The sequence below is a fragment of the Balearica regulorum genome, chromosome 17 (assembly GCF_011004875.1).
Source record: "Balearica regulorum gibbericeps isolate bBalReg1 chromosome 17, bBalReg1.pri, whole genome shotgun sequence".
Lineage (NCBI taxonomy): Eukaryota > Metazoa > Chordata > Aves > Gruiformes > Gruidae > Balearica > Balearica regulorum.
Genome location: NC_046200.1, coordinates 5,024,350 through 5,039,805, shown reverse-complemented (window position 1 = coordinate 5,039,805; position 15,456 = coordinate 5,024,350). Strand labels below are relative to the sequence as shown.

The 15,456-nt window shown below is 38.6% G+C and overlaps 1 protein-coding gene across 1 annotated transcript in view; it reads right to left on the bottom strand.

Moving 5' to 3' along the window:
- Positions 1-2,974: 2,974 nt before the first annotated feature.
- The window catches only part of TMEM132B (transmembrane protein 132B), a 254,421-nt gene continuing 241,939 nt past the window's right edge, over positions 2,975-15,456 (bottom strand). Inside the window, exons 7-9 of the mRNA XM_075769570.1 lie at positions 11,485-11,758; positions 9,893-10,084; positions 2,975-8,629 (exon numbers count right to left, since the gene is read on the bottom strand). Coding sequence (XP_075625685.1) covers positions 7,475-8,629; positions 9,893-10,084; positions 11,485-11,758 — 1,621 coding nt within the window. The 3' untranslated portion in view covers positions 2,975-7,474. The remainder of the gene's footprint in view (positions 8,630-9,892; positions 10,085-11,484; positions 11,759-15,456) is intronic.

Below are 15,456 nucleotides of genomic sequence, written 5' to 3'. Positions count from 1 at the left end.
TTCGAAAAGACCTGTAAGATCATTGAGTCCAACCATTAACCTAACACTGACAAGTCCACCACTAAACCATGTCCCTAAGCGCCACATCTATAGGTCTTCACTTTATGAAGTAGATACACTTGTACAGACACTATAAATTCCACTGGCACATGTACTCAGAAAAAAGGAAGTCTGGAACAATAAGCAGGAGAACAGTTTAATGTTATTAAGTATTGAAGTGTGTGTTCCCCTTGCCACTAGCCAGGGTCAGATGTTGGCCAGCACAACTGCTGTGGGCTTTGGTTTGCCTTGCAGCGATACCCAGAATACCAGGAATTCCTGATCGTATTTAACGTCATCATGATTCCAGCGGGACCAAGATTATATCCTACTCACAGCATACTGTAACTCCTGCTAGTGTGCTATTGAGCACAGGATATAACTAATGGATAAGATTTCAGTGTAAATGTATTGTAAAGTGGCATCATTCTTTGTAATGAATGCATAAATTATAAATAGATAGAGCTAGTTGAAAATGAATGCTTTGCAATGGTCATAGATTTCGGTGAGATCAGAACTTTGGTTTTATGGCCTATACTTTTTTGTTTTTAAAGTCTACTGATTAAAAAAAAATTCCTATGTATAATATTAGGGCATAGGAGACTGTATTCTGCTCTACCTCCCACAGTTTTAAATTGGAGGATTAAAAATATCCATTGTTCATTTCCATTAAATCTGGACCTCCGTACTTGGTTTTTGTATCATCAGATGCCATTGATATTTAAATAGACTAACCCAAGATTGTCAGAAGGAATGATATAAATCTTCATCTGCATTGGTTTATATATCCTTACACTGATACATATGTTTTTGGAAGCAAGTAACACTATGATACACTTTAAGAGTCTCAGAACAGATTTCAAAACATGATCCACTTCACTTTAATTTCTTAAATAAGCTGCCTCTCAATAAGACAGCTGAATTTTATTCCCTCAGTAACCAAACTTTTGCAAACACTGGCCACTTGGATCACTGGAGTAGGAAAAAAAAAGGAATATACAATTATGCTCTAAGGACTATATTGAGAGGGTATTATTAGCTATTAATTCTGCACACTGGCTCCATTTTCACCAAAGAAAACCTCTTAAGCTTCATGAATACTACATAATGCAATGTGTCACCAGTTATGTAAACTCTAAACACCATCACTGGCTCCGTTTGCTACCAGCTAGAGGTGCTGCTGACTGCAAACAGCAGCGTCCAGTTTTATGTAATACGAGGAGGTATCCAACCTCTCGGGCTCCAGACCTGGCTGGTAATTGTCTGTCTCTGGTCCTGTCTCAGTCCAGCTCCTAACAAGACCAGTGGGGGTTTCATCTGAGACAGCCTTCAGGATTTGGCCTATTTAATTTGTGACAAATATCACTGTGCGGGCCTTTTGCCTGCCAAATCCTGAGGGCTCACTTTTTTGGAAGAAAGAAGAAAGTTGTATTTGTTGGGCTATTTTTTTTCCCAAATGACTGCAGATAATTATTTTCAGTTACATAGAACATGCACATGGGTAGTTAAAACTTACACCTGTGGTAGTTGTTTTGAACAGTTGAGTATAAGTGTGTGTGTGTGTGCAAAATATAACCATAAAGACTATTTTTCTGTAAAAGCTCATAGTCTGATACCTTTAGTTGTACTGAGTAGAGCACTGCAGTGTGAATAGATCCACTGGCATTTCTTTAGTAAGATGCTGCTGAGGGAAGGGTGTCATAGTAATGGTCAAACAGGGACCAAATGGAACTGCCAGTTCAAAAAAAAGTGTCATTTACAAAAAATGTTTCTTTTACTGTTGAGAATACTAAGTGGTGACCAACTGGAAATTGTGCCCAAAGCACATTGAAGTTTAGGTTCTCTGAGGCACTTCCTAAATCACAGTTTTCAAGTCATTGAGCCAATTGACTTTATATAAAAACACGTTTCAATACATTAGAAATGACAATCGCGATCATTAAATCAGTCAGGTGATGTTAAATTGCTCCCACTAGTACAAAGGCAGCCCATACCTTTGCAGTGAGTTTGTACAGTCAGATCTCAATCGTGGTCCAGCTGCAAACAGCAAAAGGATGACGGAGGCAGATCCTGAGTGCTGATGTCCAGTACTGTACCGTCTGTGGGAGGCCCAATTACACCAGGAGGTTTCAGGAGAGTCTCTGTTTCTGGGTCTGACACCACCTCCAAGACCTTGAGCAAAACCTAAAAACTGAAGCTCAGTTTCCTGTTTTGGCATTAGCAAGCTACTTTCCTAGCTCTTGCGATAATGTCAGTGGTGACTTATTATTATTTTGAGATTCTTTGATTCTAATGGGAACATAAGGAAATTCAGAACACTGAATCAAAAATTTGACCTATGATGATTCACACTGGAGAGCTACAGGGACAGGTTAAGTTTGTTTCATTTCCTTTAAATCCAAACATACCTCTCTACCATTCTTTGCAAGACAGCGGTCAGTTAGTATGTTCATCTGTTCTTTACATTTGGTGCTGGGAAAGGATCACTCACTGCAGGAAGACAGGGCTGGAGCACCGCTTGCAGGGAAGGTTGGGTGAAACCCTTGGACTGTATAATCCGGTAATTTCTGTTGCTTTGAGTAAGGAGGCATGTGAGCAATCCCTGTGCTGGTGATTCTGCTAATTTACTGTTCACGCTGCGGGGACACGTCACCCTCAGCCCAACCAGCAGATCACCTTGACCAATATAAACGCAAAATGGTTTAGTCAGTTTTAAAAAAAATTCACATCAACATTATGTTTATTTCTCCCGCAGAATCTGTGTCTTTCACAGTCTCTCAGTTGCTTCTTTTCTGAAGAGTGCAGTCTTTATTTCAGACATCTGCCTACAGAAAATAAGTTGTTTGTTTTTTAAAGGGCACATTTAAAGATTAAAACTGAGGCTTGAATAACTTTATCGGCATACAAATTACACAGATATAAAAGTTCTCTTTCGTTGTCTTAACTTACAGTTTATTTTGTACAGAATTCATCATGTTATACATCTAAGACTTATTATATTGTATAAATATCTTGAGTGTGATGTATATACATATTCAGTGTTATAGATTCAGCAATTAATGTATGCATTTCACAATACACTATAGTGTATTTCAATGTAGTGCACATGATTTATATTTCAGAAAAGAGCATATCCGCTATGAAAAATTGGTATTTTATTCATAGGGTACTCTACCTTGAAATACAGGGGTTTTCCATTATATAATGGACTGTTTGTACTGTGTCGTATGGCTGTAAGATTTTTTTGTACATTCCCCAATATGAATTAAGAAACAGCAGCTCAAAATATTAACCTACGTAGTTCTACATCAAGAGGAGAGCAGGGCACTGGTTTCCTAAGTTCTTGTTTAAATGAGAAAGAAGGCGTAGACAAGCCTCATGGAGCTAGGCTGGGTGTGATGGCCAAACGAAATTAAGTTCTGCACAAATGAGAACTACGAGCTCTTGCTTCTCCATTCTCTGCATGCCAGTGTTCAGCTGCCATAAATCACTCAGCTCTGATTGCAAGAGTTGAGGTTCTGGCATCAGCTTTATTTTTAAAGTTTGCAAACTCCCCATAACCCATTAATCCACTCGTTGCTCAGGGCATTTTTCCTCGGTGTCTCCTGGTGTATGTATTGATACTACATACTGTCTTTCCTTGATAGCAGGCAAAGAAACTCACTCACAATGTCTTCTCTATACATGCCATAAGTAAGATGTGCTGTTTGTTCAGTATTAAATTACAGGTGTTGCTTTCTTGGGCACCTACTGAAACATAATTCTAATTAATCTGTCAGTATAGTTTCTATTTTCTTTTTAGACAATTCTAGTTTCCTGCATACATACATACATATTGTGACTTTGATCATTGGCTACCTTTGCTTTGTAATCTCAAAAGCAGAGATTCTTTTATCAATGTATAAATGCTGTTCATTTAACAGCAAAGCGGAATATTATATATTCCATGAATAAAAGACTTTATTTTAAAAGAGTAATTGAAAAAAATTTAGGGGAATCAGAAAATCATGGGCTTTTAAATAATTTTACATTTACTTACATTTAAAGTATGACACAATTTTGAAACTAAAATTTGGGATATTTCATTTTAAAAGGATTGATCAACTCAGAACTATATTTTGCATCTAATATATTCATCAAAATTCTTTTTTATTTTTATGAGAAGTAGCATAAGCACTAAACCAGCATAAATCCAGAACAACTCCACTTTATAGGTGTTATCCCAGTTTTACTGGGAGAGAATTCTGTCTTCCCACTTCCTTTGTTTCTTGTATTGCCATTTTTCCATGTGAGAACTTTCATGTAACAACATGTGATGTAAAACAAAAAGAAAGGTTCTATGAATTGGCAGTTGTATATTCCACCCCACCCCCCCCCCCCCCGCCCCTTGCCAGATTTGGGGAGGGGTCTTTTTTGTGGATGGCTGTATCAAATTCCATTGTTTAGCTGATCACAGTAGTGGCCGTACTCCTTCCTAACGGGCTGTATTTGTAATTTAACTTTGGGATAGATATGTGTATGATGCCTATGACTGCAAAAGTCATGACTCTAAAGAAGCCCCACATTCAGCCACTGAGCCACCTAAAAACTTCACTGAAGAACATCACGACCACGCTGGCAGATGCTGACAGATGCTGTACCAAGCTAGGACTTTACCACCCTATGGTAAATAGAACACAGACTCTACTTACATGTTGGTTTCTGTTCCTGAGTGTATTTTAGATACGTGCTCAGTCAAACACCAGAATGGAACTATTTCTGGTCCAGCACTGACAGTCCTTGAACCCTGCGTTTATAACTGTCTTCAGCAGCCACATCTGAAAGCACAGGGGTTTGCATGCCACATGGCAAGTAAATGCTGAAAAAGCCTGAGATCTCCTCTGCTGGCTTCTAGAAATGTCCACACTGCATGTAGGACTGTCCTTCCTCCACATGCTAGCGTGCAGCCTGAACATATAGCCACTTGTAGGTACTCTGGATAACGAGAGATTAGGCCTCAGGTGCAAGTTCAGGGACATAGCAATATGACAGTAGAGAGGCACTCAACTTAGTGATCCTCAGTCTTTCAGGCCATAGCCCTTGAAGGGAAATTTCCTGAACAAGTAAGTAAAGCTATTGCCTTCCGTTACCGTTAATGAGTGAGAAGAGCAGCTAAGCACACCTCCAAGTCCCTTTGCGCTTGGTGTGCTTATGTGGCACTGACTAGGGACGGAGTTCAGCATCTGCAGGTGTACTTAGCACAACTGGGACCACAGGGAAGAAACAGGTCACGGAGTCCAGTACGCTGCTCTGAGATCACAGTTTCACTGGTACACTGGTGGCTATGCAGTCATGAAAACAGCTGTGCTGATTGCCCTCTGCAACTACAATCAGCAAGTTGTTTCCTCTGATTTCAAGACTAAATTTATTTGTGGTTGATTTATACTAATTTACTATTGTGTCAACAACACTCTTGCTTTATGGTCAGGCCAAATAAAAAATAACATGTTGGTAAGAAATGTTAAATTCTAAAGAGGGATTTTTATGTTATTAGTAATAAGGATCATAGTAGGAATTAATATTTCCTTATGAGGTCTGGATTATTTAAAGAGGAGAGAATATTTGTTAAACAACCCAGGATTTAATTTGATGCACAAGTGCTGCATCCCTTATGAAACAGAAGCATCTTTGTGCTCTATTATTTTCTTTACTTAGATGATAACAGATGCCATCCCCTCACTATGCAGTTCAGTGCCAGCAGACATAAGTCTCTAATCACTTATACAAGCCTGGTCTCCTCACTTTCTAGTCTCACCATCGAAATTCTTGTATTTTGCAGCAGTTATATTAAACATGTTCCCAGCTGTGGATTAGGATCCAAAAGCAGACTTTCCCATAGTTAAGGTTGTCTGGTCTGTTCTAATATCAGAACTGAATTATAAAATTCAAATCCTATCTTGATCTACCTAAAAGATGGGAAGTATGGTATGTAAGGCAGTTGTAATTTGGATCTTGTGTTTATTGCACAGGATCCATCATAAAACATGTGCTTTATTGTTTTTGTTAAGTATTATGTAGATTCAGTTTTTTTCTAACTGTAATTTTCAACTTATTTCAGTAATCCTTCAGTAAAAAAAGACATGTAATGCATATGAAATGGCAACTTTGAATCTCCAGCATGTTTTCCTTCTTAAAATTGGGAATAGTCGTTTCATAATGTACCCAGTGTGTCTTTTCTTTCCTTTCTCCTTTTTTAATGAAACATGGTGTAAAGTTTTTCTCTTTAACAGCCTTATGGTCAGAGATGTTTTAGACAAGGTCTGGAGCATTAGCCATTGAGTATGGACTTCTTTGTCCTGCTAAACTCTACCACCGATGTATTAATTAGTACAGAGTAACAGTGACTCCAAGCCTTTGCTTATTAGCTAGGAAATTTCCTTCCTATTCTATGCATTTCAATACCACATTTGACTTTCTCATTCTGATAGTAATGTGTATTGCGAGCCAAGCTGCTGTTTCAGCAAAACATTTTCCTTTGAAGTATGTGCGGTTTTGTTGCAGGTTACTTTTTCATGTTAGCAATGACAAAAGTAAACCCAGGGCTACTCCTTGTTTTTTTATTTTTCCAGGGTTTATTATTGTATTTACAGTTCCCTGTAAGAAGATACAACCCTTTCCCAGTAAGAGTTCTAATACCTTTCTATGTTTCAAATACTAACGACCCATATACCCATATGGAAAGGGGAAGGATAATCAGCAATGAAGGAGGTATCTCTAGGGGCTGATGCAGATGAATAGAAAACTGAAATCATTATAAATATTACTGTACTACACTTTGGTACAACTGGGAAAAAAAACCTTTCAAAGAAAATATTTAATGTTCCCTCAGTCAAATAAAATTCATAAACAATAGGAAAAGAAATTAACCACATGGGGGGGGTATATCTGTAAAAAATAATAAGACTACTTGGCTGCATTGCACATAGGCAATAAAATTAGATTAATTCAGATCCCTTTTAGTGTAAGCCTCGTTTCAGGCTGTAAGCAAGAAATGTCCACTGTGCTTTACAAAGGACGACGACTAGAAAAATCAATGCAAACAAATATCCCTCTCTTTTCTGATTTATCATTTATCATGAGAGATGACAAACAAATGAAGTCTCCTCTGAGTCTGAGCGTAGTTGTATTAGCATTTTGCTAGTACCAGGCAGTATACAAAAACAGCCATCCTGTGTGACACCTCCAACACCTACAGGTAGCTGTTTTAGGGGCACATCCTGGTTTGTGGTGAAACAGGTTTAACTCAGCCAGCCTCTTGTACCTGCTCAGTGATATCAGGTTATCATCTCAGTAACTCCAAGGTTGGACTGTCTTGTTCCTATTGCTGACTGGACTGACTGCTCCACCATCCATAAACAGAAGGCATAAAGGTGATTACAAACATAAGAAAGTAGTTTTACATATTGTCTTGCAGTCTTTCCATATAGTCCCTAAGTTCCTTGGAATCACCAAGATTCATATCTTGGCATACCCATTTAATATTATCATCACTGTCAAATAGAATTGAATTGGTGTAGGGGCCTCCATCCTCCGGCAGTATTGTTGTATATGAAGTGAACTTTACTCGCTTCTGCTTTGGCCCAGAAGGATTTATAGGTTCACTTTTAACTTCTTTTTCACAAAGGTACTCAGAAGATCTGAGGATATGATTATGAAGAGTCTTCTGAGAACTCCCATTAAGGAGAAAGTTGCTTTCTTCAAACTGCATTCCTCTGTCAATCATGGTAGTGCACTCCTCTGACGGGAGCGAAATGTCAACTGGGTTTTCCAGCAGTTCAACCTCATTTCCAAGCCAGACCCAATCATGGGAATGGGGGATGTTGCCTTGCTCACTCACAGCAAACCTTTTATGCCTGTACTTCCAAGCAAATGCCACACAGTTAATCAAAAAGACCAAGATTGCTAAGCAGAAAACACACAGCAGGGCATACATGCCAATCTCCAAATCTGTTAATCCTCTTGAAGTCAATGTGAGATCACTGGGACTGTTTTCTCCTGGTATTTCTACTTGCGTGGGGAAACCTGTGAAGGCAGTTGGGTTATTTTGGAGCTGGCCATCCTCCAGGGACTCCGGATCAATGGGAGATATGAAAGTTGTGCTTTTGTTTGCATTGTCCTCATTACTGGAGATGTCCTCATGGTTTTTGGACCATTCTTGTGCTGTCCTCTCTTGTTCTGCAGGTTTCTCTATAGAATTGCTTGCGTGGCTTTTAAAATCTCTATCCACATCATCAATGTCATTAGTGCTTCCTTTTTGGTCAGAATCTTTTTGACCAAACTTCACTTTGACACTTCCTTTCCCAACAGCCAGAATACTCTTCCGCTTAGTTTTCTGACATGGCTCACTGATGACCATTTCGATTTTGATCAAAGGTCCTTGCCCGTCCCCTTCCGCCACTACCCCAGGCCATTTGGACTGAAGGTTTTGGTGTGCAGACACTACCATCTCATCCAGTGAAGTGATGGTGATTGAGAAGTCCTTGGTGTCATAGATATCTAACGGTGTCACTGACCCATCACTGAACAAAATCCAAGCACTGACTATGGCTTCCTGGGGAGAGAGAGGATGAGAAAAAAAAAGTGTGAAAGGTAAGAGTGCCCATACCAGACACTCAGTTGTTTAAGTCTGTTTGACATTGGCAAAATAAATACACAGTTTAACTTTGGTTTATTTTGTTTAAAAAAAAAAAAAAAGAAAAATCAAAATGTCTACTCTGCTTCTCATTTTCTTCTTGCAACTTTGTGTTCTCTAGACCACTTAGGCATTTATGTCATCTTCAGGAACTATCAAAGACAAACGGTCAACTAAATATAATAAAAGGTGCTGACAAAAAAAAAAAAACAAGACAATTCTTTTTCAGTCTGAAGTGAGAAGCCTCTTTTGAATGCCAGGGCTCCATGGCAAAGTCCTGGTTAATTAATTTCATAAAGGCCCTATAAATGGGGCATTTCTGTAACACTGCAGTTCTAATGCCATATCTAATACAACCCGCAGAGCTGTTATGTGTTGGAATGGTGATCCATTCAGACCCATTGAAACAAAACTAGGTTAAGAACACATCTCAATGCAGTATTTTAAATTTTGTCATGTTTTCAAATATACAAGATATGTGAAATATATAAAAGTGATTATAGTCCTTTCTGGGAACTACAGAAACACTCACAAACCTGCCTTTTTAAGGATGTTTTGACCAAAACAATTTGTCTTCTTACTGCAAAGTTGCTAGTGCTAAAAAGATAGTAACACTTTTCTAGTGATACAGAGTCTCTTCTATAATAATACAATAAAAAAGATATATGCACTTTATTCTGTGGTCTCATCAAAAGCTATTTAATTCCTCAGGTTACACAGTTCAAAGTAAGCACAAACTTATCAGCTTTCAGCAATGCAGATCATGAAAACTTCTGCAGATGCAGCCAAAAGGTCCTTTTGGCTGAACTGACTTTGTAAAGACTATTAAGGCATGGGGTTTCTCCCTCTGCTTACACAGCTAAGCCATATTTTCCCAGAGAAAAAGCATCTTGAGTGGCATGTACATGCTTTCTACAGCATTATGCATGCACAAACATGTCAGTCATTTTCCCTGTGCTGCACAGGTCTCCAAACTAGTTCTGAAGCATTTAATGGTCATTCTGGAAAGGTGTTTTCATCTGCAGCAGTTGGTCAGTAAGATGAACAACCTTTACCATGTGAAGTTACTGCTTTTCACAAAGTCATACATTATATGTGCTGTCTAAAATTTACAGCAAGTAGCTTTTCCCTAGCTTCTGAGAAAGCACAGCAAACAATTCTATATACTATCTTGGATCATACCTGTTTCGGAGTATGAAGGATATCATATGCAGAGGTGGTAGAAACAATAGCTCTCTTATTTCCTTTGCTGATTTGTAAGGAGAGGGACAAGCCTGAAACTAGTTGTACTCCTAGATCTGTAATGGTTACACGGTCATCTAGAACTATCACTGTCTTCTCTGCCAAGATGGAATCGGAAAGAGGTGACAGAACCTTGAAAGAGAAAGCAAACACCTTGCATGAAACAGCAACTAACTGTGTTGTAAAGCAAGATTAGACTCTAATCAGCATAACACTCTGGATTAACCTCAGGTTTGTCACATCCATGTATAAGCTATAATTGATGTTTCCCCCAAGACATTACACTCATTTGCTGCTAAATTACTTTATTTACAAAAATAATTTAATAAAACAACCAATCACGTTGAAATTGCAGCTTCATCTCAACAATGGAGTATAGATTAAATTAAATGGATTTTGTTTTATAAAAGTCTTTTTTGTGTGGTCATATAAAACCTCCTATGAATGCAGTATAGCACAAGACATAGTGTAAGACACTAATTAACGCTGAAACTCTGTAAGAGAATAAGTAAGTGTACAAAGCCTGGCTGATAGGAACTTGGCCTGATGCCTTTACAGGGACAGAGGACCTGAATGAAATGAAAGTGAGATTTACAAAAGGACTTTGAAAATCCCACTGGTGCCTGTCTGCATTTTTCAATGCCAAAGTAGTCCTGTCAGTTTGCTTTAAGACCTTGTTTCTAACATGCTTAGAAGGAGACAGTCATCTTTCTACCAATGCCAGAAACAACTGGTTCAAACCCAAAATATTTGAGCTGGGATTTATCTAAACTAATGAGAAACCTACAGTGTAGGTACCTGTATCAGAGCTAGCTGCCTTCTGCTGTCTTATAGTCACTGGAGTGAGAGAGATCTTTTAAGGGCAGAAATCCTTTGACCTCTGTGTGATGTTTGGTTTAAGCTGAAAGGTGCCGAGTCCTAAACATACCTGTTTCTTTGTGTCGACTACAAAGAAAACAGCGTGACTGGAACATTACAGATGTTTGCACCTCTTAAGAAGAGCCCCAGTGCTTGTATTCCTTTATTTTGATTCAGAAATATGCATCGAGTTAGATAGACAGGTGGTGAACACGAACGCTCTGAAAGATTTCTGAAGATTATTTTTGTGTCCATTTCTTGTGTTTCATTTGGTCAACGTAAAGGGACTAATTTTTCAAAGTCGTTTAAGCATATAAAGATGCATGTAGATCTTTGGGAAAATTTCCTAACAGTGAGGTCCATAAGCTCCCACTTAAATTAAAATAAGCTAGTTGTGTGCATCATGTAACCTGTTTCACTCTTCAGAAAATCTCACTTGTTGCTGGTCACAGTGACATGGATAAATCCCTGCAGAAGTTTCTCCTAAAGGTATTTTATGGAAGTGACAAATAGCAAAAATGAAAACCCATTCAAACTTCCTTTTATGTTTAGCATGTAATTTTTCTTCACCTTGTTTTTTTCTGAGAGCAATTAATTTTATAAGCTAACTAGCTATTGTGTGTGTGCATCCACAACTCTCTCTACAGAAGCTGCAGATACATCTTAGGCTGTACCTGGACGTGGGTGATGCCATGCTCACGACCAACGAGGAACTCGGCCATCTTGAAGCTTAGCAATCTTGGGTCTTCCACCTTCATGAAATCAGTCACAAGGTCAGTGATGTCAAACTGCCACTCAGAGCCTAGCATATAGGTCAAGTGGCCTCCAAACTCAGAGGATTCAGCTACAAACTGTGTGAGGACTCGCACCATGGCATGCTGATACTGGAGGGTACAACCTCTTCCTTTTTTCTCATCATCCTCTTCATCCTCACTGTCACGGGTAGGCCTGTAAATAGATCCAGGTTTGTTATCTGCATTGCCATGATCTCCCTACAACAGTGCAGTGGTTCAGTTGTATGGTATTTTTAATCAGATTAATATAATCATCATCTGCTACTGTGTGAGACATAGAAAACCAGATTTTGGATGTGTAGGTTACTAAATCTGGGTGAGACGCTTGCACAGCTTTTTTGTGCTGTACAATTTAAAAGCTACTGTCACTTCTGTTAGTGAATTCTTTGTTTGAGTGGCACCACCCAGCAACTTGAAAACATGTCTGCCAGTGCTGAGATTTCAGTGGAACCACTGCTTGTTCACTCTGTCTGCAAGTGGCAGTCAAATCTTGCAGAGGGCTAAGGAAAGCAGCGTGAAATGTTTGTGAGAGGGCAGTTCTGGGACAAACCCCTGTAGCAGCTCAGCAGGGATGGGAGAAGATGTTTTAACATCCTTTCCTCCACCTTCGCCCATAGCATTTGTATCCCTTTGCTCATCTCTTCAGAACTATTGTAACACATTCAGGACTCCCTGCTTAGGTAATGCTATCACACCTTACCCCACATCTCTGTCTCATAGGTTCATTAAGCCCTCGGCATTCGAGAAATACACCATGATTTCACCTTAAATCTCATACAGTTCATGCAAGTGTCTGGTATATTTAGTCATGTAATGACCACATGGGGCTTCCAAAAAAATTAGGCGCTTCAGTTACCACTCAGGCCATCAGTTACTCAGATGTACAAACACCATGCCAGGCTGTTGAGTCTATCACTCACCCCACAGAAACAATCGCAGCATTAGACACACTTTATTTAACATTTTCTAACTATCTGTCCCCCTTGCAAAATAGAACCCGTGACAATATAACAGCTTTCCATAAACCTTATATGAGGCATCTCAGTGATTTGTAGATGATAGCAGTGCTGTTGCACCTCACAGAATTTACAGAATTTTGTCTGTTTTAAAACCCAGTTTCCCATCAATTCCTTTTTTTTTTTTTTGCCAAGTATTAAGCACTAGGTGGTCACACTTTTACTCATTATGCCCCCATGCTGTGGAATTCATTGCTCAGAAATAATTTACCTTGATCCTTTAGTTATTTATTGAGCCTGAAGCCACCTCTATAGCAAGGGTGGGAAATATGGGGTAAGCCTCTTATTTTTCACAGTATTTTTGGGAAGTAGTTTTGTGTTTACTGTGTTCCTTTATCTTCTCCTTTGAAATACCAGCTATGAAAAACTATTATAAAACAGAATTGCTTTTGTTATAAATTGTTTTATGACAAAGTTGGCAAATAGTAAGCTGAAAACATATCTAAGAAAAGCCCTCATGCTCGTCAAAATGATACAAAGTCCTGGTGTTACAGAATCTAATGCACTGGAAATACATTTTCAATGCATCAGTTGTTACCTGAATATATATATATATGTGGCCTCAAGTAAATGCTATTTGGTACAGCCTTTTTGGTTTTGTGTGTGTAAAACAACAGTGTCCATTATTAGTTGCTGAATAAAACATCATTGAATAACCACTGAATTGTTAAGAAAAAACCCAGGATCCTAAAATAGGATTTACACTACACAAAGAAATTAGTCTTACAAAATTAGACTAGCTGGGTATTTCAAAATCTTCATTTATTCTCTCCCTCTCAAAACAAGTGTCAGTCTGAAATGAGCTGAAGCCAGCCAGTCAGCAGAACAGCCACAAGGAAAGTACTAGAAGGGGGATATTCATAGAACTTATGTGGCCCACACCTATTCAGATTGCTTTTGGCTTTACAAAGCTATAAAAGAGTTTATGAACTCCTTAACGTTCCCACTTCCAATTTATTCCTGTATTCTGACCCTCTTCAGCTCATCTAAACCATAACCCACCTCTGAATAATCTCAGACTTTGGAAAAACCAGTTTCAGCTCTGAGATTCCAGGATTTGACTCTCTTTTAGTAATACAGACAGTAACATTAGTACCTGTGCAGAATTGGAGAAGAATGGGCAGGATCTATTCAGGTGAGAAGTGCTTACAGGATTTTGGGGAAAAGAGTCACAGAACCAGTAGGAACCAGTTTTCTTATGGGAAAACAGACACAGAAGCAGTGTTCTGTGGCTTGAAGAAAAATGTTCACATGTTCAACATTCACGCTGACTTAATTTTTTTTTACAGAACTCTTATTTCTGTTTCTGTTACATAACCAGATGTTTTACTCAGATTCAATGTGTTACTGTTACTCATATTTATTTCTGCACTTACTTATTTCAACTTTCACTGTTTAAAACTTTAGACTACTGGCCTGTTCAAGAGGAAATATATTCAAAACAACTTTGAGAGAAAGAATTTTTTCAACCCTAGTCCCATACAGCTCCGAAATGTGAGTTGTGGGAAGAATGACCAGAGATGAGGAGTGTTGCACAGAGGGAGCACTCCTGCCCTTATTGCCAGGCAGAAGACTTTATGGGCAGCCAGTACTACCAATCACAAAAAGATGATTCAAGTCCAATTCTTTCCTTGTGGCCTCTCTAACAAACAAAGCTAAGGGATCCATTTCCTTACAAAAACATTTATAGGTGTTGGTATACTTCTCCGTAGAAGTACATGGTTTCTGTTGCATGCAGATGTGGAACAACAGAAAAGCATCTCTAAACCATGGAATGGGCAAGGCACTTTCTTATGTCAGCGCAAAGTAAAAAGAGAGCTGTTTGAATTTTCAGTACAAGCTTTGTAAATCTGCTTTATCACATACCATCTCAAGTTCTTTCTCTTTTTAAACAAATTACATCCATTTCCACTTCAAAGCCACAAAGCCATGATTCAGGTAGTAAGTCAGAGCATTTCAGTGTTTTGTCTCCATAGGCCCAACAAAATATTCCAGATCCCTTGAACAGCATAGTTCCCTTTAGAGTCTTAAACATCTTGTTACAGTGTTTTCAGTAGGCTTAAAATCCTTCGTTAAGCAGTAAGCTCATTTTCTTTTTAAGACATGTCTTCATGAATATAAGCTATTGCTGCATATTGTGCTTTTTTTCCCCTTGGTCATCCCCAAGGTTAGCTCTGGATATCTCTCAGAATAACTTGCCCTATTTCTTGCTGTTTGGCAAACTTGCTTGGGAGATTTTTTGCTTTTCTGGAGTGAGCCAAGGTTGCCAGAATTACATTTAATTTACATTTCACACAGAGAAAGCCTTTGCCAGAGAGTTAAAACAGCAGCCTTGTTACAACGGTGCCTGCTAGCACTGATCTAATCAGTGATCTGTCAACTTTATATTATAGACACTGTCTGTGAGCTGTTTAAGTATGTCTCTCTTAATTTGCACCACTCTCAAACCAAGCGTCAAGTTCTTGGGCCACATGCTAATTTTCTGTTTAAAAAAAACCAAACCCTAAAGAAATCAGTTTTGCTGGTTTTGAATTTGAAATACTCATTAAAAAGAGTCATGTACTTAAAATACATTTGCAAGACCTCTAATTAAAAAAAAAAAATCTATGTCAGATACAAAATACAAGCCATTAGATGCTGATTTAGTGGAAACTACAGAAATAAGTTGCACATAGCTCCGCTCATGGTTCAAGAAGAAATGCAATTTGGTACCTTTACAGATCTCGAACATTCAGTCTACCTGTTGACAAAAATCTCTATGGCCTTATCTCCATAGGACTTTGAAGTCAATTAACTAAAGGAGTAAAGTTCAAGCTTTGTGTGGATGTTGTTATTC